This window comes from Protobothrops mucrosquamatus, unplaced genomic scaffold, assembly GCF_001527695.2.
Source record: "Protobothrops mucrosquamatus isolate PMUCROS unplaced genomic scaffold, P.Mucros_1.0 scaffold_99, whole genome shotgun sequence".
In the NCBI taxonomy this organism is placed as follows: Eukaryota; Metazoa; Chordata; class Lepidosauria; order Squamata; family Viperidae; genus Protobothrops; species Protobothrops mucrosquamatus.
Genome location: NW_015386175.1, coordinates 352,775 through 379,271, shown reverse-complemented (window position 1 = coordinate 379,271; position 26,497 = coordinate 352,775). Strand labels below are relative to the sequence as shown.

General features: G+C 39.1%; 1 protein-coding gene across 2 annotated transcripts in view; it reads right to left on the bottom strand.

Annotated features, from left to right (window-relative positions):
- The window catches only part of RPTOR (regulatory associated protein of MTOR complex 1), a 395,406-nt gene that overhangs the window by 183,455 nt on the left and 185,454 nt on the right, over window positions 1–26,497 (bottom strand). For both annotated transcript variants that reach the window (XM_015815086.1, XM_015815094.1), the window contains exon 7: window positions 16,560–16,619. In XM_015815086.1, the coding sequence (XP_015670572.1) occupies window positions 16,560–16,619 (60 nt within the window). The remainder of the gene's footprint in view (window positions 1–16,559; window positions 16,620–26,497) is intronic.

Genomic DNA, 26,497 nt, shown 5'->3' with positions numbered 1-26,497 from the left:
ATATTCTTCCTGTTTTATTGTTGCTTTATTACTGATGTTAACTGCCAGAATTGTGTCTCACAAAATAGGTTACCATATATATCTTTTAAATAAATACATAAATGAATGGTTGCTAATTTTTTTTCTTAAATTATAATTTGCTCTATAAAATATTCTCTGCTCAGTTCTTTAAGAAGCATAATCTGGAACAACTACTTCACAGCATATAAAAAGGAAGCTGAATGAGAATTGTATAGCTGTTGCATAGCAAAGAGCATGCAGCCCACGCTCTATAACAAACTACTGTAAAAGTTCAAAAAGCTAAAATGTTTTTTGATCTTGGGAAGTTTATACTGATATATCTACATCAGCTCCAACAGTGATTTTGATGTCTGGATAAAAGTTTCTGTACAGCAGAAACTACCTCTTTTGAACGGCAGGGCAGGGTAGCCAATAATTGTATAACATCAGAAATGGTTTTAGAGTGTCAAAAATATTTTTTTTTAGCAAACTTTGGAAATGACAGAAGCTTCGGACACTGTTTCTAATTCTTCCATGTGTTGATATTATCTTTTACATTCAGCGAACTTTCTCTTGCACATGTCTTACTTGTACATATCTTAAACCTGCAAACTGTTACTCATCCTGGCTTCCAATCCTTATTGCTAATTTTCAGTCAAAATGCTGCCACCATTAACTATTAACAGTGTTAAATTTATATTCATAATATAATTCTATGAGTTATATCAGGGGTGTCAAACTGCCGGCCCACAGACCGGATGTATCATAGTGAAACTGCGCCCACCCCATTGCCGGCAATGGCAAAAAAGTCGCGATACGTCATGACATGTCATGTGATGTTGCGAGTTTGACACCCCTGAGTTGTATACATTCACTATATTATATATTTTATATGCAGCCCAAAATAAATCTGCACTCAATGCAGCATAAGCAAGCCAACAGGATGGACACCCATGCTCTAGAACAAGGGTGTCAAACTCGTCGCATCATGTGACATGTCGCAAGGTATTATGACTTTTTTTGCCTTGCCAGAGCTGGGATGGGCATGGCCTCCGTATGATGCAACTGGCCTGTGAGTCAACAGTTTGACACCCCTGCTCTAAAACATGTTCACTGGGAAATTCTGGGAATTGAAATCCACTAGTCTTAAAAGTTGCCAAGGTTGGATGCCTCTGCTGTATAAAGTCAAAAATAAAAACAAATGAAGAGTAACATGATATATCATTAAACTAAAATGTATAAAAATAACAGAATGCTAACTTTACTTTAAATTAGCTATACATCTTGTATCTGAAGCCAGACCTGACTTGATAGGGTTCCTCCTCTTCATTTATGTTCAATCCTTTGAGCTATACTCAGACAATGTATTTCATGGAATTATAAATATAATAGTTGGGAGGGATGTGGGAGATTATCTAATCTAGCCACTTGCCCAGTGCAGGAATCCATTACTACAGCACTTAAATGCACTATTGTAAACAGAGCACATTTTTGAGGGGCTATACCAGGGGTAGGCAACCTTGGCTTTTTTATGACTCGTGGACTTCTTTTGACTCGTGGCCGGCTCAGGAATTCTGGGAGTTGAAGTCCACGAGTCATAAAAGAGCCAAGGTTGCCTACCCCTGGGCTATACAAACAAAGATGAGATTAGGGTAGTTATTTATCAATGAAATTTCTAAAGCTTCCCATCTGTCCAAAGAAATTCCACCAAAACACCAAAACAAATCCCAAGTTGAGGCCCCTGTAAAAATACCACTTCTCCCCAAATTATCTGTATAACAGGTACAGTATTATAACAGTATAACCAATCTGGCTTCGGACTGGGGTATGGCATGGAGATAGCGTTAGTGGTGCTTACTTATGAACTGTGGCAGAATTAGGATGGAGATCGTACATCCATTTTTCTCCTACTTAATTGCTCAGATTTCAATACTGTCAACCATAGTACAGGTAGTCCTTGACTTATGACCACAGTCAGTAATTAGCCCTCATGTGACACTCATGATGATTTGAATTTGATACCTCTGACTAACAGTCTACTGAAAAAAACAATAATATTGCAATATGTGCAACAAAGACTGTTTTCATATTTATATCTTAATATGATATTTTAATAGCTCTACAGCATCTATAGAAATCCATTAACTTTTCACGGAAGAATCTGGATATGCCCTCATATTACTAGCTTTGAACATGCAAATGATTTTTGTGTTGGATTAAATAGACAGCAAGCAATTTGCTCCACTTGGAATGATGAACTTCCTCAGCGCAACATATAAGTTAGTTAACTTCTTTTAATTTAATTATTTAAATGAAATGCTTAATTTACTATTTAATAACCTTTCTAGTGCAGTATGCAGAATGAGAAGAAGCAGAAGATACACATATCTCAAGTGGTCTAAAATTAATTAAGTTTTGTTTACTTTAATAAAAGATTTTGGTAAATATCTTTTTTTTTGCAGGACAGGTCCCCAAATTATACAGTAAATTCAGAAATCCAATTTGGCAAATACCCTGACAGCTCAATCAATATTCAGTTATTTAATGATGAAGCCCTTTTCTTTCCTTCAGTGCACTGTTTGGTGGCCTTGAGAATTATTTTCAGGCATGTTTGCTATTTATATCACAAAAATGCAAACCAAGCTGCAAACCAGAATATATTATATAGATTCATTTGCACCAAAACATTTTCTGTTTCTTTTGTAGTTTCGCCTGTAGTTTCTGTTCTTCTCCAACAGAATTGTAAAAGTGGTTTAAAGGAACAATCCAAAACAACTGTAAAAAAGTTTAACTCAACTGTTTGCTGAAAGATGCAAATGTCCCTTTCGTAATAAGTTAAAACAAATGTCAATTATGGGTGAAAAAACAGATAAAAATGTGTAAACAATAGTTATCAAATTTCTGAATTTAAGTATCTCAAAAAGACTGTTTCCTTTACCTTTAAAAATTTCCATTTTCTTACCCTTCTCTTCTAGAATACTACCATTCCAATCAGATTTTCCATTCTGAGTACCTGTATCATCAACCTCTAAGGCCGTGGCATGCCAGCAAACGGTCCGCACAAACAAACAAAGCCCCATCTGCGAGATGCAGGCAGCACACAAAACCATGCCCTCTCTGGTCCGTGGAAAAACCTCTCCTCGCGGAACCAGTCCCTGGTGCCCAAAAGGTTGGGGACCTCTGCTCTAAGGGACATTCAAAAAGATTGATTGGTGTAAGTGGAACTAACAAACAATTAACAATATTGGTATGTAGATAACTTAAAATATGCAGTGGGATAAAAATGTTAGTACTGTTTCATCAATTTTACATTTTGTAATGTTTTGTCCTGCCATTTAAAAATTCAACGGAAAATGTATGCATGCATATTTCTATCCAAATTCAAGCACGTTTTTTCTAATGCATGCATTTTAGCCATTATGCTAATTTCTGCATGATTTTTCCCCCAGTGGAAATTGCAGTTCTGTACAGATCCTTCCCATTGTGTAAATATTTTTGTGCACCTTTTCTGAGTTGCCAATATAAGATATACATTTTAGGATATGACTGTGTTCTGAACACTCTGAAATATTCAAAGGCTCTGAAATTCACTTATGCACATAAAACTTCAAATGCAGCAAATATTTCAGGCATCCATATTCAGTAGTCTTGACCTTCACAATGAATTCAACCAGACATAACAAAAGGAGAGAATTGTCACCCCAATACCAACTAATGAGATTGTAAAATAAATCCTTCTACAATATTGGCCTCAGTGATGCCTAATATGGTTTCTTACCCGCATCAAAGAAAGAACATCCCCTCCCCCACTTCTGGAATATGAAGGTGAATTCTTTGAACAGTCTAGAGCAGGGATGTTAAACTGGCGGCCCACAGGCCGGATGCGTCACGCACAGGCCACAGCCACCCTGGCTCCGCAAAGGCAAAAAATGTCGTGATACGTTACGATACGTCACGTGACGCGATTGAGTTTGATACCCATGGTCTAGAGCTATAGGCTACAATGGGAAGACAGGAATGGCAAATTGCTTCGATACACTTGCTAGGATAATCAAATGGTCACCAAGAGTCATGTTTGATGTGAGGGTAGCTTTTACATATTATATATATTGGTGTTTATTAATTTTATTTTTCTGATAAGCCATTCTAAATACTAAAAGAGGCAGATATAAATGTTAAAGAAACAAACTAGTACATGCTTTTCTTATAAACGATTTATTCTGCATTCTTCCTCAGTTACTGGAATTTCTTGGGCTTCTGATACCTATGGAGGTGGGGCAGACCAACACAGGAAACTGATCTCTGTCTTCTACAACTATAACTGATACATCATGTTTTTCATACCTGAAGAGAATACCTTCACCAGACCATTACTCTGTTTAAAATGCAGTTGAAGTTGATAGACAGAGGTAGTCAACTTACAACAGATCATTTAGTGACCGTTCAAAATTACAACATCATTGAAAAAAGTGACTTATGAGCATTTTTCACACTTACTGCGCCCATAGGGAACTATTGGTTTAATGACTACGCTGTTCACTTAACAAACGTGGATTCACTTAATGACTCTGGTAATTTGCTTAATGAATGTTGCAAAGAAACATCATAAAATTGGGTTTCTCACATCACCATTTTATGACCATCACAAGTTACTATTATAGGTTATCATCATACCTCGAAGACTATCTATCTATCTATCTATCTATCTATCTATCTATCTATCTATCTATCTATCTATCTATCTATCTATCTATCTATCTATCTATCTATCTATCTATCTATCTATCCATCCATCCATCCATCCATCCATCCATCCATCCATCCATCTATCTCATTTGCCATCCATCATGTATCCAATGAGTCTGTAAGGACTACCTGTATTCTGAGCATGGGATCCAAAATGTGTTGATTGTTCCTGACCTTACAAGAAGTTTTCATTCTGGAGTACAGTTCCACCACATAACAAATCTCACTTTCAAGTATGATATGTTCTGACACATCTACTGGAGATAGAAAATATCCTAAAAGATATTTTTTTCCCTTTCTTTCATTAATATTCTAAACATGCACAAAATTCCCCAGAGAATGCTGTCTAAATTGATTAAATATTCATAACACGATTCAGGCACACCTGCTCTTTTCTGTCTCACTGTAACAGAACAAATGCAGGGAGGAGGAGTGGAGGCATTATTCCACATAAAATAAACCAAATATTCATTTTCTATGGCCAATCAAACTTCAAGCAAATGGCATTGCTGAAATCTGTTAAATGTATCTGGGTCTCTGCGGATGACCTTTTTGTTCCGCATATGACTAAATGTTGTGTCTTGAGAAAGCACAGTGTCAATGGGAAAACAAGGCTGCATATCACTGAAAGACATAGTTACCCACGGTAAATGTTACAGTCCCTTGGAAAACTTTCTGGAACTGGCCTAACCCCTCTCTGTTCTCAACAAGCCTAAGGGAAGCCTAAGGAAGACTAAGAGGCAAATACCAATTCGTTATCTACAAAAATAGGTGTTTCTCGATTTCAGATTTTTTCCTTTCAAGTCACATCCCAATTTATCAGTCACTTATCGGCACAGATTTTTAATTATTCATGCTGGAACATACACTATACACAGGAACTGCCGGAACAAGCAATAAATACGATATAGAGCAGGCGGTATTCAACCCAGCTAACTATGATGAAAAATGCATGAGACATGGTGCAAACAGCAGGAAAAAGGGAATTCTGAAGCGTTCAGTGGTGGCGTAACTGAAACACAACGTGAAAACTCTGCAGAGCTTTTAAGGTAAGGGTCAAAGGTTACATGTAAAACAGTCCCCAAGTCAAATGAAAAGAGCTATATTTGTTGTGCTGTTTTCCTGTTTATTTTGCCAACAGATTTCTAAACCTGCTGTTAACAGGGAGCTTCCATTTCAAATATGACAAGCGGAGGAAGATTGCTCTCTTTTATATCTCCTCCACTAACATTACTGAGAAACCTTATTTATTCTGCTGGCGTTAGTCAGTCTGGATAACAACTGTGTTGAGCAAAAAGCGTCTCTGTTCTATAGGTTAGCCTACTACGGAGCAGATCATGCAGAAGCAAATCTTCAAATGCTACTCTGTGATTCATCAGCAGTCAATCTTGCCACTGTAAAACAAGTTTTCTCTCTGTAGACAGACCAACACTTCCATGTAAAGGAATCTTAGTTAAGACTGTGTAAGAAGTCCTCAATGCACTTTAAGAAGTCATCTAACAACTTAAAAGCTTCGCAGAACATTTGCCAAATGTCTATGAGGGAGGAAAGTGAAAAAGAGAGATGAAGCAGTAATGTTACTCTCCGTTTATCCAGTTGCCACATTCTTAACAAGGATTTATTGAAACCAGAGAATGAAGTGCATTCAATATATGTTTATTTGTTTTGTTTGTGTATGTAATTTTCAACTACCATTGATCCTTCTTTCTACTTCTGGTGCTAAGTAAATTTTATCCAGTGGTACAAATGTCAGTTATGTTGTCAATGTAATTGGCAAGCAACAGACCAACAGTCATACATAAAAGTTCATTTGAAAGGCTTTCCAATTAAAGATAAAACTGTTATGCATTGAATGAAAAGATGTGTTGGGGAAGACAGCCATATATTCAGTTACTGTGGCTTTCAAGGATAAATATTTTCTGATGCTGAAGGGTATACAAGTGATACAAAATGACCTATGTAAATACATAGCTTCCATTATATTATATTAATATTAAATATGCTACTAATTATGAATACCTTCTAGATATAAGAGATTGTATAATTTTATTGGATTTGAAGGCCTTCTTATTCCCCAAAACAAGAACATTCCCATAACTATATGTACACACACACACACACACACACACATTATATATATATGGCAGACGCCATCGCCCAGGATGCCTCCACAGGAGGTCGTCTGCTCAGGGAGGCCTGGCTCTCGGATACGTGCTCGATCAACCAGCACATAGAGCTGCCCCCGGCATACCAACATTGAAAACATATGAAGAGCAAGCCAAAATGCGGACCACGCTCGCAAGGAGAGAAGCTAAAGAAGGCAACAACTGTATGGTCCATGTAGATGAAGGGAAACTGAATACACGGCAAACTGCTGAAGCCAGGGGGGGGGGAAGAACGATGAGCGGAGGAGAATGATGTGACCCGTGGGGAGGAGAAGCAGGATGAACAACCGCTCGCCTGACGCGGATGGTGGGACAAACCTAGAAACGATCCTGCAAATACTTCAGCTGATCGGATATGGATGAGGCAGGGGGGGAAGAACACCGCAACACACGCGCATGTCTACGTAGAGCGACCTTCTGGGTGCGGACGACGGAGCAGATCGGGGAGCAATCCAGCAGTCACTCTGGCTGATCGAATATGGACGAGGCAGGGGGAAAGGATATTGCAATGCGCGTGCACGCCAATGCGCAAAGAGATCCAAACAGAAGACAGGAACAACAAGTGAACACACTGGGTGGGGAGGAGGGGGCAGCAATGGAAGGGCACCTATAATGCCAGATCCAGACATGCAACCCACAATGGCCATGGGGGGAGGAGGGGGGCGATTGGAAGATAGACCAGCGGCAATAACATCAGATGGCCGGGGGCAAGAAGGACGGGCGGGACAGATGGATATGCCAGCAGGAGGGGCACAGCAAGGAAAGGTAGGGTTGACAGGAGTGGGAAGGACAGAGAAAGGAACAACGGGAGAAAAGAAAGTCGCAAAACTGGAATGCAAGCGAGGGGAGGCTGGACAACTGAGGCAATTACGGCCGGTTAGGACGGACAGCCCTATCACACGATCAATGGGCAGGATACTGAGTCAGCAAGGTTTATAAGAAAACTCCCCACCCCTAACACTCACTCTGATGACGCTGGCAGTGGACCAGCGAAAGCTAAGGTTGTTTTTTAGAATTGTAAATAGTTGTTTGTATTGTTTTTATTCTTTTAACAATAAACAGCTGGTTTATATTCTTCCCAGAGTTTGAGGATTTTATATCGTTGTGTGTGTGTATATATATGTGAAGACTACCACAGTCCCAAAAGAATATGTGGTTTACAAAACAAAACAAAAACATAATAAAACATATATAGTAAAAAAAAAAAGATCCACAAATCAATTTAAAAAAACAACAGAGTAAAACTAATTAACAAAGTCAAATTATAACCCAGCCAATATTGAACCATGTACCAAATACCCAAAGGCAGAGTTCCATTTTGAGCTGCTTCCGGAAGGAAGTCTGATGGGAGCTGATGGAAGTTTCCTGGGAGGCTGTTTCAAAAGATTGGTCCTGCTACGGAAAACAACACTACTGAGCTTTGCCACCGCGTCTCCCCCATGCCTAAAATGGAACACCACCTGTGGATTCTCCTAGGGAGATTGTACTGACAGGGCCAGTTCCAATGAGGGAAGGTATTCTGAACCAACTGCAGCCTCTAAGTGGTCTTTAAAAGTGGCCCCATTTAAATTGTATTGCAGTAATCTAAACAGGTGGTAATTACCTGTGAGTCATATAGTAAGATTCTCCTGCCCTAGGTAGGGGTGCAACTGGCACATCAACTGAAGCTGGGCAAAGGCTCCCCAGTTGCAGCCTCCAGCTGCTGTTCTAGAAGGAGTTATGGATCAGCTCCTTCAGGGACAGGGCCACTCCATCAAGAGACATTACAGGAGAACTCTAATGGACAGTGAGTAACTCCAGCTTGTAAGATTCAATTTAAACCAGTTGCAGCCTCCAGGCATCTGGACAAAACTTTAATGGCATCACTAGACTAAGCTGGCATAGTGATGTAAAGCTGGGTATCATCCACACAGTGATGATATCAAGCCTCAAACCATTTGATTGACTTTTCAAAGTTATTTATCTAGAGGAAAACCACATGGCTAATCTGCCCACTTTCCCTTACTGGAACACCGGCTCAAGAGTGAGTAGAACCAATACCACACAATATCCACTGTCCTCAACCCCTAACCTCAGTAGATAGTTTGGAAGATATTATTATGCTAGATGACATTGAAAGTTATTGAGAGATCTAAAAGGAACAGGATGGGTATAATACCCTCGTCTAAATCCTAACAAAAGTCATCTACCAATGCTACCAATGCTGTATCTGTTCCAATACAATTAACATTTTTACTGGAGCATTAAAAATGTATTTGCCTCCATGGTGCAAAGGAGAGCTCTGTCTTATATAAGGCAGAGCTCATTTATCAAATTATTAGATTTATATCCCACCTTTCCACAAAAGGCTGATTAATGTAACCAATAAGAACTGGCAACAATAAAATATAATAAAAACCACATAGGGACAGAATGCAAAGTAAAACAAAAATAAAAAAGATAAAACTTGAAAGTTCCAGGTAAAGTTAAACTGGCATATTTCCAATGAACAAATGTTTAAATTCTGTTTTAACTTTCAAATATTACTACATCTCAAATAGTAATAGTTTAGCATGGTAAATGCTAAAATATAATGGACAGCATCCAGATAGGGAGAAACAGAACCAAATCAAAGATACTGTTTGCCAGGCCTTATTTTAGCTTCTTGTCTCCAATCTGAACTATCAGTATTTTTTTCTTATTAAATACTTGATGAAGCCTCATTTTGTCAAGCACAATTTACAGAAGATTGACTGGTACTGAAGTTTATAAAGTCATTAAGATGACAGCTTTCCACTTTGGAACTTGTTCTAGGACAAAATGGACAAATTGTTCAACAGGGAGTACTTCAAGAAGGTAGTACTTCTGCAAGGCAGAACTTGGAATTTCTTGGTAATATATTCATACTGAATTCTCATAAATATGGATTGGAACAATATTATATTAGTGCCTGTTGACTGGCAAACAATTCTTGGGAGACTGTTAAAAAAGTTCCTTCCTTCCTTCCTTTCTGCCTGCCTGCCTCCCTCCCCCCTTCTCACTCACTCACTCACTCACTCACTCACTCACTCACTCACTCACTCACTCATTCACTCACTCATAGCTATACTAGGGAAAATTGGAGCCTTTTGATTGTTATTTGAACATGGATGGAAAGAAATTATTAATGTGCCACTTCTTGAACACCAAAAGATTCAGAATGTTGATAGTAAGTAGACAATGTACTGTATATGGTTGAAGTTCTGTAGGATTTTAATCACAAAACCAGGTGCAGTAACATAAATGCCATTTTTTTCACCAAAGCATTCCAGTTCTACATAAGTAATAGCAAGTTTATCTGATGTGTAAGTTGCTTGTTCAATTTCTGGTGAATTTTTAATCTGATGAAACCTTTGGCAAGATAGTGTTAGATGCTGGAAAACAAAACACAATTATTAGGATGGGGTAGTTGCTTTTCATGTTGCAGTTCCAGTGGTGGGATTCAGCCGGTTCACACCACTTTGGCAGAACCGGTAGCTAATTTTTTGTTGCCCAGGCCCAGAATGGACTTCTGGAAGTGGCATCTACACAGAGAACCGGTTGTTCACATATTTGAATCCCACCACTGTGCAGTTCCATTTATCTGTTACCACTGAAGATTTGGAAGATTTGGAAGTTTTGGAAGACTGGAGTTGGCTGCTAAGACTTGGAGCATAATCATAGTTATTTCTATAAGAATTATATCCAACTACACTAGTTTGCCAGAGTTAAAGAGCAAATGAATCTGCAACTAAACATGTCAGAATTGACTAACAAAGTATTTCAGTTATGAATACATACCTGTACATGCACAGCTATTTGTTATAATTGTAATATATTTGGGCTTCATTATCACACATTTTTACTAGATGGATGAATGTTGCTAATTGCTTATGAACAGGCACACCAGAAATCTAAATGAGACCACAGCCTGTTTTTCCAACTGAATTGAATAGAATGATCTCAAGAAAAGGCATCTTGGAAATCAAATTTAGATGATTAACTGCTCCCACTAAATTGTATTTAGGTACAAAGCAATATTACAGGGAGGTGAATTGAAAATTCATTAAATGCAAAAGCTTCTTTCAGAGAACTGCAAAAATTCATGCTAAGGAAAGCTTAGCTTTTTAATACTTAGATCTGAGTTATACAATGAAGCTATATTTTAAGAAGAAAAGATATTATCAACTTGCATTGCACTGGAAATGCACTTACAGTAATGCACAACTCAAATGGAAGATTTCTAAATATAAAAGAAAATGTTATATTTTAAAAAGAACTAATGTGCCAGAAAAATGGAAGACAAGTTTAGTTTGCCTCTTCATAGGTTTTTGGCAGATCCTCAATGTGTGGTAAATATTTTAGACTTAGTATTTAAGATAAAATGACTGCAGTGCTTAAAGAAAGTCATTACTTAAGTCATTGCTTAAATAGACATAGCAAAAACGTTAAGTCTGCAATGCTGCAGAGATGCAACCCACACCACTATCTACTTCGGCGCATTTCATTTGGGCTGCAGCAATGTCATGCTCTATCAGTGCATATTCAACTGCAAATATGCCGCAGGGTCAGTTCTTGTCGATACAAATTTTCATAAAGCACAAATGTTGCACCATCTCTTTATTTAATACCTTCCAGACTGCTAATGCCTGTTTTACATTGCCCAAAAATATTGGATGGGAGATAAATGATGGAACATCATTTTCCAAATCAACATCCATTTATGCTTTACTACTCTCAATGTGACCATTGAATGCAAATTCTCTTATAACTTGATAAGCTGAGGCTTTCAAATGGCCTTAATTCATTAAGCAAACTATAGATCCTTCTAAATTTCTAGATTAAAAAAACCAATAAGGTTGCCATCCATTTTAATTTTCTTGTACCAGCTTTCATTAAACATGTTAAATTTACTCAATAGAAAGTAATTTTTCCTAGACATTATTTATGAACAATAAACATAATTTTGAGCCATATTTTAAGGGATTTATGCATTCTAGGGGTTATTTTTGTCACCGAAGCCAAATAACGTAAGCGATCAAGGTCAACAGTTACCATCAACAATTACTATACTAGCTGGTATAATAGCTATAATCACAAGATCATATGGTTTATTTATTGATTGATCCAATTTCTATAGCTGCCCATATCAATCAGTGACTCTGGAAGACCTACAATTCCAAAAACATACAGAATTTTAAAAAGTAAAAAAAAAAATTTACAATCAATAAAAACAATAAAACATCCGAAATAAATATACACAGCAGTTGAGCTATTTAGCCAGTTAGCAATGCAGCCAGGAAATGGGGCCCTTAACACATTCAGTGCCCCAGGCTCGGAAACCCAGACAAGGTTTTAAAACCTTATGAAAGGCCAACAGGGTTCTAATCTCTGACGAGATATTTCACAGAATAGGGGCTACTTCAGAAAAGGCCCGTCTCCTACTCCCTGCCAGCTGAATTCTTTGACTGACGGGATGTGTAGCATGCCCAATTTGCTAGACAGAATTGGACAAGTAGAGACTCTTGGAAAAAGGCAGTCCCACAGGTAACCCCACACCAAACTGTACAGCACGGGTATCAAACTTGCCATGTCATGTGACATGTCACAACGTATCATGACTTTTTTTGCATTGTTGGAGGTGCGGTGGGCGCGGCCTGCGTATGATGCAACCGGCCCGTGGGCTGGCAGTTTGACACCCCTGCTGTACGGGGGTTTAAAGAGAATAATCAGTTTGAATTGCACTTAGAAACACCTGGTAACCAATGTAGCTCAGGCAGTAATGATGCTATGCATGCTCTATATTTGTCATCACTTATTACCCACATAGTCACATTCTGCACCAGCTGAAATTTCCAAATGCTCTTCAGGGGCATCTACTGAAATAGAGAATGTTGTAGTATTCTAAACAAGAGGTTACAGATGTATTGGGGATAGTGACTGGGGCCTCCCGGTCCAGGAATGGGCACAATTGGCCCACTAACCTAAGGTGTACAAAGGCTTTCCTACTCATGGTTGTCACCTGCTCTTTGAGCAGGGGGCATCAGTCTAAGACAGGGTTCCCCAACTTGTGGGCCATGGCCCACTAGTGGGCTGTAAGGGGATTACAACCACGCCGCAGAAATGGCCAGCGAACGAGTCCGTGCACTCACATCCTCACTTGTGTGAGTGCATGCACTCCATTTGCATGAGCAGCTGGCACGCATGCATGCCACTCATGCAAATAGAGCTGTATGCATGCACCCCATCCACAAAGCCAGAAACATTGTGGAACTCTGGTCTAAGAGGACCCCCTGATTGCGCACTGGGTCTGTCTGGGATAGCACAACCCTATACGGAACTAAAGATGAAAGAACCTTGATTCAGGAGGATCCAAATACTCATAGAAACTCAGTCTTGCTAGGGTTGAGTCAGAGACCATTTCACCCCATCCAGTACGCAACAGCCTCCAGCCACTGGAATAGGGTATCCACAGCATCACTCAAGGGGCATAGGTGTATAATATAAAGCTGGGTGTCATCCGCATATTGATATCTCACCCCAAATTGAGGGATCACCTTACCCAGCAGCCTCATGTAAATGTTAAATAGAAGGGGAGAAAGAACCAAACCCTGAGGCACCCCATAAAGTAGGATCTCTCTCCCTCTATCACCATTGACTAGAACTGACCCAGGAGAAAAGGGGAAAATCAACACAATCCAATGTTACCAACCTACAGTTTCTGAAGCTAGCCCAGAAGGATACCATGATCAATCGTATAGAATGCCACTGAGAGGACAAGAAAAGACAGGATAGATGTGCTACTTCCATACTGCTCTTGTCGGAAGTCATCCATGAGTATGATCAATGCCATTTCAGTATCAAATTCTGGTTTGAACCCCAACTGAAAGGGGTCTAAGAAGATTGGAAGGCATTTTGGAGGTCATCTAGTTCAATCTCATGCCCAAAGCAGGAACCTTCATATTACTCCAGATATTTCACTGTCCAGTTCTTTCTGGAAAATTTCTAGTGATGGAGCATCTATAGGTCCAGGAGGCAGGCCGCTGCTTCACTTGCTTAATACCTCTCATAATCAAGAAGTTCTTCTCTTAAATTTGGAGCTTATTCTATAACACTTCCCTCTACTGGCACTATGGGGGAATAAATCCATAGCCTCTTCCCTGTGCTAGCTTTCAAGTATTAGAAGACTGCTGTTATGTGTTTCCTTAGCCTTCTCTTCTTTAGGCAAACAAATCCAGTTCCTTTAACTGTTCTTCATAGAATTTAGCCTCCAAGCCCTTATCATTTTTTCATTCTTCTTTGCATTCTTTCCAGATCCTCAGCATCCTTGTACCGTAGAATGGCAATAAGAACTGGACACAATATATTATATGGGATCTGACCAGCATAGAATGGAACCAAAACTTCCCATGACTCTGATACTGTATTTCTGTTGATAACACTCAAGACTGCATTGGCTCTTTTGGCCACTGCAGCAAATCCATGCATGCTGCTGGCTCATGCTTAATCTGTGGTCTGTTGGGACTCTAAGATACTTCTCACAAGTATACTGCTCAGTCAGAAACCACCAGTCTCTATTTTTTTCCCTAAGTCCAAAAGAACCCATATTTCTCACCAATGGGTAGTATAGGACTCAATGTTCAAATCCATCAAGATCTTTTTGAAGACCTAGATGATCTTTTTTAGCCTATTCTTTGAAGGGTTAGCAGTTCCTGAAGCTTTGTGTGGCCTGCAAATCTGATGAACATCCTTTCCATCCTCTTATGTAAGTCATTTACAAAACTTCTGATGAGCACTGGGCTCAGGATAGAACCCTGGGGTAACCCACTGGATACTTCCTTTCAAACTGATACCTTTCCTAGACAGTTGTATCGGAATAATTCATGCATTGATGCTGGATAACATATTATGAGTGGAATAAATACTTGTGGAGTAAACTTCTAATGAATATTAGGCTGGCCTTTAATATGCTTTTTTAGACCAGAAACTGAAACTTATTTATTCATCAGGCTTTCTTTATTTGTTGAACTAATTACTGTTTATTCATTATTTAAGTGGTTAAGCATTTTTATTGTTCTATTTTTCTTCTTCTACATTTTATTGCATTCACTATAATTATAATTCTAACACCCTTATAGTATTTCTTAAAAATGTGAACAAATAAAATAAGCTACAGCAATAAGGAAGATGGAAAAGACCACATTTGACTGCAGTGAATTTGTTGTATGCACAAAGATGGAAAATTTGGCACTAGCCAAAATGGTTGATAGGCTTCATGGTATCTGCAGCAGAACATCCAGATTCAGCCAAAGTTTCATTCCATACAGTATTAACCTTGTGAATTCTCAAGCATTCTCCTTCTGTTATATATTCAAGATGGACAGTATTTAATATTTATTTGTTATGTATACTGTATGTAGGGGTGTGGGTCTATACATATGTTGTATATAGTATGTTTTAGGTGTGCGTCATGTATGTGTTTCACTTTGAGAGCGGGCAACTAAATTTCATTTTTGATGTGTGCCGTTGTGCCCACAGTAAAAAAATGACAATAAAGGTTATCTTATCTTATCTTATACCGGTAGGAATGGTTGAGAGAGATGACAGTACTTGCTGGGGACATCCAAACTGACTTCTCTGATCAGAGAAAGGACAATAATTATATTTATTACTGATTGAAATCCCTTCATGGACTTTTTGTGTAAAACAGAAAAAAATGAACTCATCATTTATAGTTTTGATTATTAGACCTGATAGATTATAGAAAGAGGAGAGTTTTATTTTAACCATAAAGAGGTAAATTTATAATTGTATTTACAACTGCTTTAAAGAAAATTGGAAGCTACTTTTTGTATTCAGCTTTCTCTTCAATTTCTTTTTTTCTTTTTCTAGTTTGCAGTTGGATTTTATCTTCCTTTTAAAAACACCATCTATATGTACAATCTATATATATATCTACAGTATGTACAATGTGTACACACACTCCGCATTTGAATAGCTAAAGAGCAACAATTTTATTGAATTTTGTTATTCTAGCATGTCTTTGCTCTAAGGATTTCATAGTATGCATAGCAACTAGCCATTATGTAGATCTCCATTGTATTTCATAGTGCCTTGACTCTTGGATCAAGTTCCAATAAACTCATTTTCTGTCAAGAAGTAAGGTTTTACAAAATTTAATGATGAAATTCTAATTACAGGGTTTTTAAATTGTTTTAGCACATATTCCGAACATAAGACAAAATAACTTCAGGAAGTTTCAAAATTAGAATGAAGAAAGTTATAAATAGAATTCCTGGAACACATGAAAATCAGATTCCAAACATGATCACAATTACTATACGACTACAAAACATTGCTTTGCTGCAGAAATATGGATGTCTTGATGCAGAAGGGATGGTGAGGTTTCTTTGGCTTACATTCCTGTTTTTTATTGGAAAGTATCTAGAAGGCATTAAATTCCTGGGCTAGTCCTTGAGGCCATGAACATCTTTCAACCTTTTAATTACAAAGAACCTTAGAGATAAATGCATGTTCTTAGCTAAAGAGAAGTACTTCCTAAATATGGTGAAATTTATACGACTCAAGATTTAAATCTAATAAAAATAAAGTTAAATAAGAATAGTTTTCAAGTCTTAAAATAATGCTTACTTTTCTATTAAATCCAGCGTTACTCCTGGTACCAATCTCACGCTCTTCTGCATGCAAAACCTGTAGAGAAAAGAAGAGATCAGAAGTAAATCACACTAATTAAATACCTAAGGACGGGTAATCCAAATGGTGTATGGCAGGAACAAGTCTCTCATTATAAATGTTTTTTTTAAAAAAAAAATGCAAGGAGTGACAAAAGGTTTTCTGCTGCAGAGCAGGAAACAATACTTGCTGCACTCATAACAATAATGCAGTGGCCTCCATTATTGCAGCGTCAAGTCCATCTATTTTAAGAGCCACAGTCATATATTTCCAGCAGAATGGGCAGGAGGAGAAACATGTAATTATTCATTACAATGTTAGGAAGCAACACTAAATAAAGCTGAACAGAATGGCCCACACACAAATGGGAATTTCAACAGCTTCAACACTAGGTGGAAAGTGGAAGCAACAGCAGGCAAGTTAAGAAAAGAAGTCTGAGTAACTTTCCCTTTCCATCTTAACCATTTCATCTTTGACTTATAACCATTCGTTTAGTGACCAAAGTTACAGTGGTACAGAAAAAAGTGATTTATGACTGGTTTTCACACTTATGACCACTGCAGCATCCCCAGTCATGTGATCAAAATGCGGGCACTTGGCAACTGGCATGTGTTTATGACAGTTGCACTGTCCTGGGGTCATGCGATCACCATTTTGTAACCTTTTCCAGCAGCCTTTCAATAAGCAAAGTCAATGGGGAGTGCCAGATTTGCTTAATGACCATGTGATTCACTTAACAACTGCAGTGATTTGCTTAACAACTGTGACAAGAAAGGTCATAAAATGGAGCAAAACTCACTTAGCAACTGCCTTGCTTAGCAATGGAAATTTTGGGCTCAATTGTGGTTTTAAATCTAAGGCTACCTGTATTCCATTTATATAAGAGCCACCAACAGTGAACAGTTTAAGCAAGTAATAAATATTGGCCTGCAATGAACCCTTCTTCCTTCTCCAGTCTGTTTCCATGTGTGCTTTATCATTCTTCCACTCTTTTTTCTTCCTATGCTTTTTCTCTGATGCCCATTGTTTCCCCTCTTTGGCCTTTTCTTCACTGTTCAGGAGCACTTCCTCCAGGCAGTGCTAACTTTTCATTACAATTTATGTATATATGTGTGCAAACTAAAGGCTGAATCCAAGAGAGTGTATGCTGCACACGGGCACACACAGAGCAAATCCTATCTTCTAACTCCCTAGTTTTCTCTTTTGAAACTCTTGAGACTCGTTTGGTTGCTGTGTCCTCGTTCACAAATCAAAACAGTTCTACCACTGGGAATGGGAAGTCCTTCTGTGAACCTAGCATTTTTAAGTAGTTCTGCCACTTAATGTCTGTTTTACAACATTTCTGCATTAAGTGCTTTACTAATCATAAAATGTGATGTCCTTGACTAAGGAACATAGAAATCAGCCTGTTACTTTCTTCAGAGGACCATGTTCCTATAAAATTTGGAAGTGTGCTTTTATTTTATATTTATGCTAATTGCCCCCTTTTTCTCTATTTGTCCAATTCAGCAATTTATGATAGCACTTTCAACTTTTTTGTCTTGTTTAACCAAACTTCAAATGCTACGAAATATTTTGTGAGTACCATGACAATCCGGGAGCCGTACTAAGTGTTGAAGTAAAAGACTGAGTATTCAAAGTTGTCTTACAATCATGTCTTACATCATACGAGCCTTCTTGCTGGGTAGATCTCTTTTCTAAATATGTCTCCAAGAATGAAAGAACAGATTGGATGTAGATAAGGAAAATGGGTTGGATGCCAAAAAAGCCCACAGTCATTTATGTAAATGTTTTATGTACAATGTTTATTTTAATAAGTTTTTATTTAAGCACCAGGTATCTCATGTATTAATTCCTCTAAAGTAGTATAAATCAGATTTCTAATGTAAAACTGCAACTATGCAATACAATTAAATGAGTGTATTAGCAATTTTTGATTCTAAAGCCTCAATACTCAATCTTTCTATTCAGCACTAAACTCACAAAACTGATGCACAGATAAAGTCCTGAGAGATTAAATGAACTTTAGTTCAGGTACATCCATTGTTGTGCTGTTACAAGCGTCAGGAAACTTGAAGGAGAATCTAACAACAGTGCTCCAGGTTGGCATGGCTGGAATGCAGATTGTGGAAAGTTCTGCACAAAAACAAGGTCCTTTTTTTCCTTTCTTTTCTGCCATCTTTGCATTCTTGAGTAGTAACTTGGCAAAGAAATTTAATCCTGCCACAACAAATGGAATGTTCGAGTCCAGAGATGCCTACTACGATATATTTGCAAGAGGGATAAAAATCACTTTTCTGACCTGTATTCCACATTGAGGCAAGCCCAAATGAGATACTTGATGTCCTATCAGAACCAGTTTCCATTCTGGAGACTTGAGGAAGGTGCTTGGTATCTGACTAGATGTTTTCTTGACCACAGCCTTTCATGGCTAATTTGATCAAGCTGGAAGAGACTGACTTGACCACAGCCTTTCATGGCTAATTTGATCAAGCTGGAAGAGACTGACTGGATAGATCTGGAGTATGGTAAATGAATTTTTGTAATAAAGATCAGACTGCTAGATACACAGAAAGACATAACAAGTCCACTCTAAACTTTTTAACTACCTGATAGTCACTGTATCCCTTCTTAAATAAAGTACTCAAGATGATAGTGCTGAAAAATCTCCAGGTGCTTTTGAAAGAAACTGATTATCTAAACCCAGTCCAATGTGATGAATAGCTTCTACAGGAGACAGGATGAGTGTGATCTTATTACTTCATCTTATTCTCCCAGCAGCTTTGGGGATTGTCAGTTATTATATTATTTTGGGTTGGCTGAGAGTTATTGGGAGTTACTGAATTCCTAGCTACTCGAAGAAAAGTAATGGAGAACAATAACATGAAAATTAAGTTAAAACAAATTAACAGTTCTACATAAAGAAAACAGGTATAAGAATAATCTAGAAGGCACTTTACTAAAAGAATATCTTTTACAGATGTTTGATGGTAGAAATCAATATCAATGGGCAGTTTGCACTGCAAATTCTGAAAATCATGCAGACTTCAGGTTGGAGTGAAAGAGAAACATATAATCATGTGCTGGGAGATGATAATTCAGCCTTCTAAGAGCCAAATGGATTCTGTCATGATCTGCCAATGGTTGGTTATGACAACAAAGGGCAAGGAGAACAATTTGCATTTGTTTATTTGTTTAACAAATGTTTATGAAACTTTGATTATCAAAAGGAATTTGGGTGTTGAATAAGAATAAAAACACAACATAATTACTGAAAAACATTAAAACAAGTAAGACAATGTTGAGACCCCAATAAAGTTCACATCTGTAGGCCAAACAAACTATGCCAGCTCCATTAGCATTCTGGCACTAGTGATTATGAGAAAAGCCAGATCTTCACTGCTTCCCTGAAGGTCAATGGGATCAGGCAATCTCTATCTCCAGGGAGAAGCTATTCATAAGATAGGTGCCATGACAAAGAAGGCAAGCTTCCAAAGTCCTATCAGCTGACAGTTTCACTGAGGGGAGCCAAAAATCAAGTGGGAATTGGCAGACACCATTAAGGGTAGGCAGTCCCTCAGGTAACCTGGCTCCTTGCCATGTAGAACTTTAATGGTAGGATACGACAGGACAGAATAGAATAACAGAGTTGGAAGAGACCTTGTAGGTTATCTAGACCAACCCCCCACCCAAGCAGGAGACCCTACACCATTTCTGATAGATGGCAGTCCAGTCTCTTCTTGAAAGCTTCCAATGATGAAGCTCCCAAAACATCTGAAGGCAAACTGTTCCATTGGTTGATTGTTCTCACTGTCAGAAAATTTCTCCTTATTTCTAGGTTGAATCTCTCCTTGATCAGTTTCCATCAATTATTCCTTGTCTGGCTTTCAGGTGCTTTGGAAAATAGGTTGTCCCACTCCTCTCTCTGACAGCCCCTCCAATATTGGAATACTGCTATCATGTCTCCCCAGGTCCGTCTCTTCACTATGCCCATGTTCCTGTAACCATTCTTCATATGTTTAGCCTTCAGTCCCCTAACCATCTTGGTTGCTCTTCTCTGCACTTTTTCTAAAGTCTCAACATCTTTTTTATAGTGTGGAGACCAAAACTGGTTGCAGTATTCTAGGTGTGGTCTTACTAAGGTTTTTTGAGTGGTATTAGTACCTCACGTGATCTTGATTGAATCCCTCTGTTGATGCAATTTAGGATTGCACTGGCTTTCTTGGTTACTGCCACATACTGTTGGTTCATATTTAACTGATTGTCCACTAAGGCTCCAAGATCCCTCTCACAGTTACTGCTATTAAGCCTGGTTTCGCCCAATATGTATGTGTACTTTTGGTTTTTCTTGCCTAAGTGTAAGACTTTACTTTTCTCTACATTGAATTTCATTTTGTTTCATAGGGCCCAGTGTTCAAGTCTGTCAAGATCCATCTGGATCTTGAACCTACCATCTAGGGTGTTGGCTATTCCTGCCAGCTTAGTATCATCAGCAAATCTGATAAGTTCCCCTTCTATTCCCATCTACAAAAAAGGAAAAAAAATGGACCCAGGAAATTACAGACCTATCAGCCTGACCTCAATACCTGGGAAGATCCTGGAAAAGATAATCAAACAATGAATCAATGAACACCTAGAGGCAAACAAAGTCATTACTAAAAGCCAACATGGGTTTGTCAAAAATAGATCATGCCAGACAAATCTTATTGCATTCTTTGTCCAAGTGACAAAATTAGTGGATCAGAGGAATGCTATGGACATAATTTACTTCGACTTCAGTAAGGCATTTGATAAAGTAGATCACAACCTACTACTTGACAAGATAGAAAAATGTGGGGTAGAAAGCACCACCACCAGATGGATCCGTAGCTGGCTGACCAGCCGTACTCAGCGTGTGGTCCTCAATGGAACCGCATCTACATGGAGGGAAGTGTGTAGTGGGGTGCCCCAGGGCTCTGTTCTGGGCCCAGTGCTCTTCAATATTTATATCAACGATTTGGACGAGGGGATAGATGGGGAACTCATCAAATTTGCAGACTACACCTGACTGTATTGGGTCTAAACTACTGTTTCTCAACCTTGGCAATGTTAAGATATATGGACTTCAACTCCCAGAATTCCCCAGCCAACTCCAGCTGGCTGGAGAATTCTGGGAGTTGAAGTCCAGACATCTTAACATTGCCAAGGTTGAGAAACACTGGTCTAAACAATCAGTTTCCTCCAGAGCCCTTTGAAATAATAGACCTACCACTTTCTCAAAGATTTCCCCCCCCCAAGAATGCTGCAGACTGGAAGAAAGTTGTCTAATACTGCATGATATTTTGAGTTATGTAGTAATGCAGAGCACCTTTGTTGTGGGTGAGGGGGTCTGTCACTTGCTGCCTGAAAGAAGCCTCAGGTGTTGTGTTTTATGACCAGGTGCCTTTTGATTAAGGATTGCTGCCTAGCTGGGACAAGCCTCCCACATTCTTAATGGAGAATGGCCCTATGTCAACTCCTTTCCTTTTGAAAGGAAAATAAAAGGCACATCTGGGGTCAGGTATAATAAACTATTTCCACCCATTACAAAGCTGTCATTTTGTTCCCCCCTCAGGGCCTGGCACAAAAACATAGGAGCAGGAGGGAAATAAAGCTGAGGCTTCAGAAATTTCAAGGTGATGTTGATTTTGCAAAGGAAACAGAATAATGAATCATATTCAGGCTGTTTTTGATTAGTAAGGAAAACATCCTTTCTCAGGCAAAGCCAGTTCATTGTGGTTCATCTGCTTTGGATTCAGCTTAACGGCATACTTCGATGGCACGATTCATAACTTTCATTTACATCTGCCTTTTTTTAATATGTACTCCAATGTCCTAGACGGCCAAAGGAATAATTTGAGTCCTCTCCTTTAAATAACTTTCTATCTCCAGACTAATTCCACACTTGACAAACTATTTTATTCTAGCCACTCTATTAGATAATCTATGTATGTTCTCTTATGAATAGAAAGATAAAATAAATTGGTTTGCTTAAGTTGTATTCCTTTTACATCTATAATTATTTTTTAAAACAGAAATACATAAATGCACACAGATTTTACCTATAAAAATAGTGCAGAAGTAAACATTACCTTTATGCAATATATTGAGTTGGAACTTCTAGATCAGATGTGTCCAACCTGCGGCCTCTGGGACACATACAGAACTGGACAGCTAATAATGCAGCCCCACAAGATTGTAAACTTTTAACATAATTGTGTGATTTATATTCAATAACTATAGGCTTTATATGTGGTTCAAGACAATTTCTCTTCACTCAATGTGGTCAAGACACCTATGTTCTAGAGCAGGGGTGTCAAACCCGATTTCATTGAGGGCCACATCAGGGTTGTGGTTGACCTTGGGGGGCTGGGGTGGGCGTGGCCAGGATGGCATAACGAGGGTGGGCATGGCCAGCTCAACTTCGCTTAAGTCAGGGGGTGCCTGGGTGGGGCTGGGGGGTGCCTGGGTGGGGCTGGGGGCATGCATTGTCTCCAGCTGAGGAAGGCAAGACCAGGGTGAGCACTATACCCTTGTCCACCAGAGTAGCCTTGCTGTCCCTTTCAGGCCACGCAGAGGACCCCCAGTGATGCAAGCTGCCCAGAGCCCTGGGCAGTGGAGGGCAAGCGCCCAGCCTTTCCCAAGGCGGCGCCCGGCTGCACTTACCTCCTCAAGGCTGCTGCTGATTGGTTCGCTCTCCTTGGCCAAGTTGCTCATGGGCAAAATGTGTGGGTCACAGGGAGGCCCACTCCCTTTCTCCGTGAGGAGACCCGGTTTTGTAACCAAAGCATCCTCAGCGATAGGATGGGAGACCACCAGGAGAGATCAGGAGGAGGGGATAAGGGGTTGGCGAAAGGGCAGCAGGGCTGCTCGTGGCCAAGTGCTAAGGCAGGACTACCCTCAAATCCTTCCTCCCTCTCATTATAATCTTCCTTCCTTCCTTCCTTCCTTCCTTCCTTCCTTCCTTCCTTCCTTCCTTCCTTCCTTCCTTCCTTCCTTCCTTCCTTCTCATTCTCATCTCTTTCCTTTCTCCATGCTCAGGAAGAGTGATGGGAGGTGGAGAGATTGCCAGCACTGCCGGTGTCCATACTGCCACCAGCTGTTGCTATCCCACATGGCGGGACTGGTCCCAGTGAAAGGGAAGCCTCGTGGCTGCGAGGCTAGGTCAGTGAGCGGGCCATGGAGGTGCTGGTAGAAAGGGCGGTGGCGCTGATCTAAAACCTGGTTGCATCCATCAAAGCCAGAATGCGCTCAGCCTTAGATACACAGGTCAGCCCTGGAACCAGCAAGGAGCTGCCCCACCGCCTCTGCCCCACCCCCCGGGTGTGTGCCCAGGAGATGGCCAGCACCAGCATCCTAGATGAAGTCAGTCTGCAGGGCAACACAGCCAACAGGGACGCTGGACTCTGCTTGCTTACTGCCTCTTGCACACATACAGGTGCCCGTCGCTAGTTCCAGGGCTGCCCCGTGGATCTAAGGCTGAGCGCATCCTGGCTTTGATGGCTGGCACCAAGTTGTAGATCAATGCCCGGTTGTCCTGGGCCGGGCCATGGTGCCGTGGGCTGGTCCTTCACTGTTTCCAGAGCAGGTCCATGGGCCAGACGCAACCAGATGGTAGGTCTTGTGTTTGACATGTCTGTTCTAGATTGTATCTGTTGTCTACTATGAAGTATTATTTGACCATAAGCAAAATCTAGTGACAGCCCAAGTTATCTAACAGGTTGTCATACTGATAACAGGTTGTCATACAGGACAAAATAAGTACACACACACACACAAGCTATAATCATCAAGATAAAATGATAAAAAGATAAGATAAAAAGATAAATACAAACATTATACTGTATAATGTTTGTATTTATATTTTTATCCTGATGATTATAGCTGTTATAATGAAAGTAGTACTTACATGGCAGTGGTTTTCTGTACCTTATAAGACTAATGTATACATTATATTTAGATTTATGCTATTTTCATTTTAAATCTTATGCTAAAATTGGTAAATATTTTTAATATTGTAATATATAACTCTGTAATTTTATAGGTATATATTTAGTTCAATAGGATCTTTAATAATTTGAGAAGGTCCCAAGCTGGTACATATTATTATATCTGAAAAGAAAGGTGTCTATAGGCTATTGGACTAGATAGATCTAGCTATACTAGATCATGCTAATATAACTGTTCTTATTAAAAAAAAACTTAGTAATAATGTAATAATTCATTATTGATTACAATGTTATTATTTAATTATCTTCACCATAGGGCATAAATCTCAGAATGCCATAAATTATTAGTTTAGAATGATGACTATCTTATTTATTTACAGTTATATGCAAAGTTTTAGGAATCCTTGGTCATGGCATGTTTCAATGAATCCCTAAATGAACAGAAGTTAAGTAGTCAAATACCCAAACAATTACAAGCAAATGAAATCACAAACAGCACTTTAATCTTCCATTAAAAAATGTGGAGGAGACTACGTGCAGATTCCTGATATTGGGTTATCTATGGCTTAAAAAGCTAAGATGGAACAAAATTACAAGAACTCAGGCTGTATAAAATTCAATAAATTTCAAATACAAAAGTTAACGCAGATAATTATTAAAAATAATCAAACAGAAACAGTCTTCAGGAAAAAGAGTGTGCAATCCTAATGGCATACCCTAGTCTAAATAATCTGTTATTATGAACCTTGCTCTCTGCAAATTTCTAACTTTTAATTAGGGCTTAGAAATTATTCAGCCTTAATGCTTTATTTTCCTGAAGGCTTCTAGGTCTCAGTTACGAACACCCTCCTTCACCCTCCATTCTCCAGAGATACTATCTTAGCTCTATTTATCATGGATCCAGACAGATTTATTTCTCCATAAATTTGGAGAAATAACCTCTTCTTTAGGAAATTGATCTTTTCCCACTGACTTCCTGGTGACATCAGGGGGCTGGATCCCTCACATTAATGTTATGCTATCTCTTTTCTAGCATTTTCTTTATTATCTTCTCTAAACTCTTGCTTTATCGCCTATCATGACAATGTTCTTTTAAAGACAAAAGCGTGGTGCTAGGGAAAAATTATTTTGGTTTTGCTTGGGCCAAACTATCTTCTTCCTGCCTTCCTTCTTGAGGCTAGGATTTCAAAATGACATTTTACAGGTACTCTTCAATTTACAACTACAATTGAGCCCAGAACTTCAGTTGTAAGTCATTGCAGTCATAACTTGAGTCACCATGTGACTGGACTCAGGTTTGTTGCATTTTTATGATGGTCATTAAGCCACCATGGTCATTAAGTGAATCATGTGGTCGTGCATCCAATCCAGCTTATCCGATGGGCATTCCCCCCCCCGGGTAAAGTAGCAAAAAACATAGCAAAATGTAATCATGTGACTGGAGGATGCCGCAACTGGTTATAAATGTGAGCTGGTTGCCAAGTGCTCCAAAATGCAATCATGTGATTCCGGGAATGATGTGGCACTTGTAACTTCAAGGACAGGGCATAAGTAGCTTTTTTTGAGTCCATTATAACTTCAAATGGTTGTTAAGCCACAGGTCCTAAAAGTCAAGGTCTACCTGCATTCTCTGTAGCCAAAAGGTCTTTGGGTCATCCTCTATTTCAGTCTACATACTATCAAGGATGTTCTACTTGGAAAGTAAAGGTGTGGATTCCCTGTCTGATAGAAACTGTACAGGTGACCTGGGGTGAGATAGCAGGTTTTGGGGGTTAGTCTTCTTGGACTGCACACAACAGATTCTTGGGTGAATGACGGTTTGTCCATTCACTATCCCTACTTTGGTGTCTCTCCCGTTTCCAGTTTTCAGAATGGTTATGGTCTCCATTGAGTTTCAATTTGTTAAAAAAATGTATCTTATTATTTTTC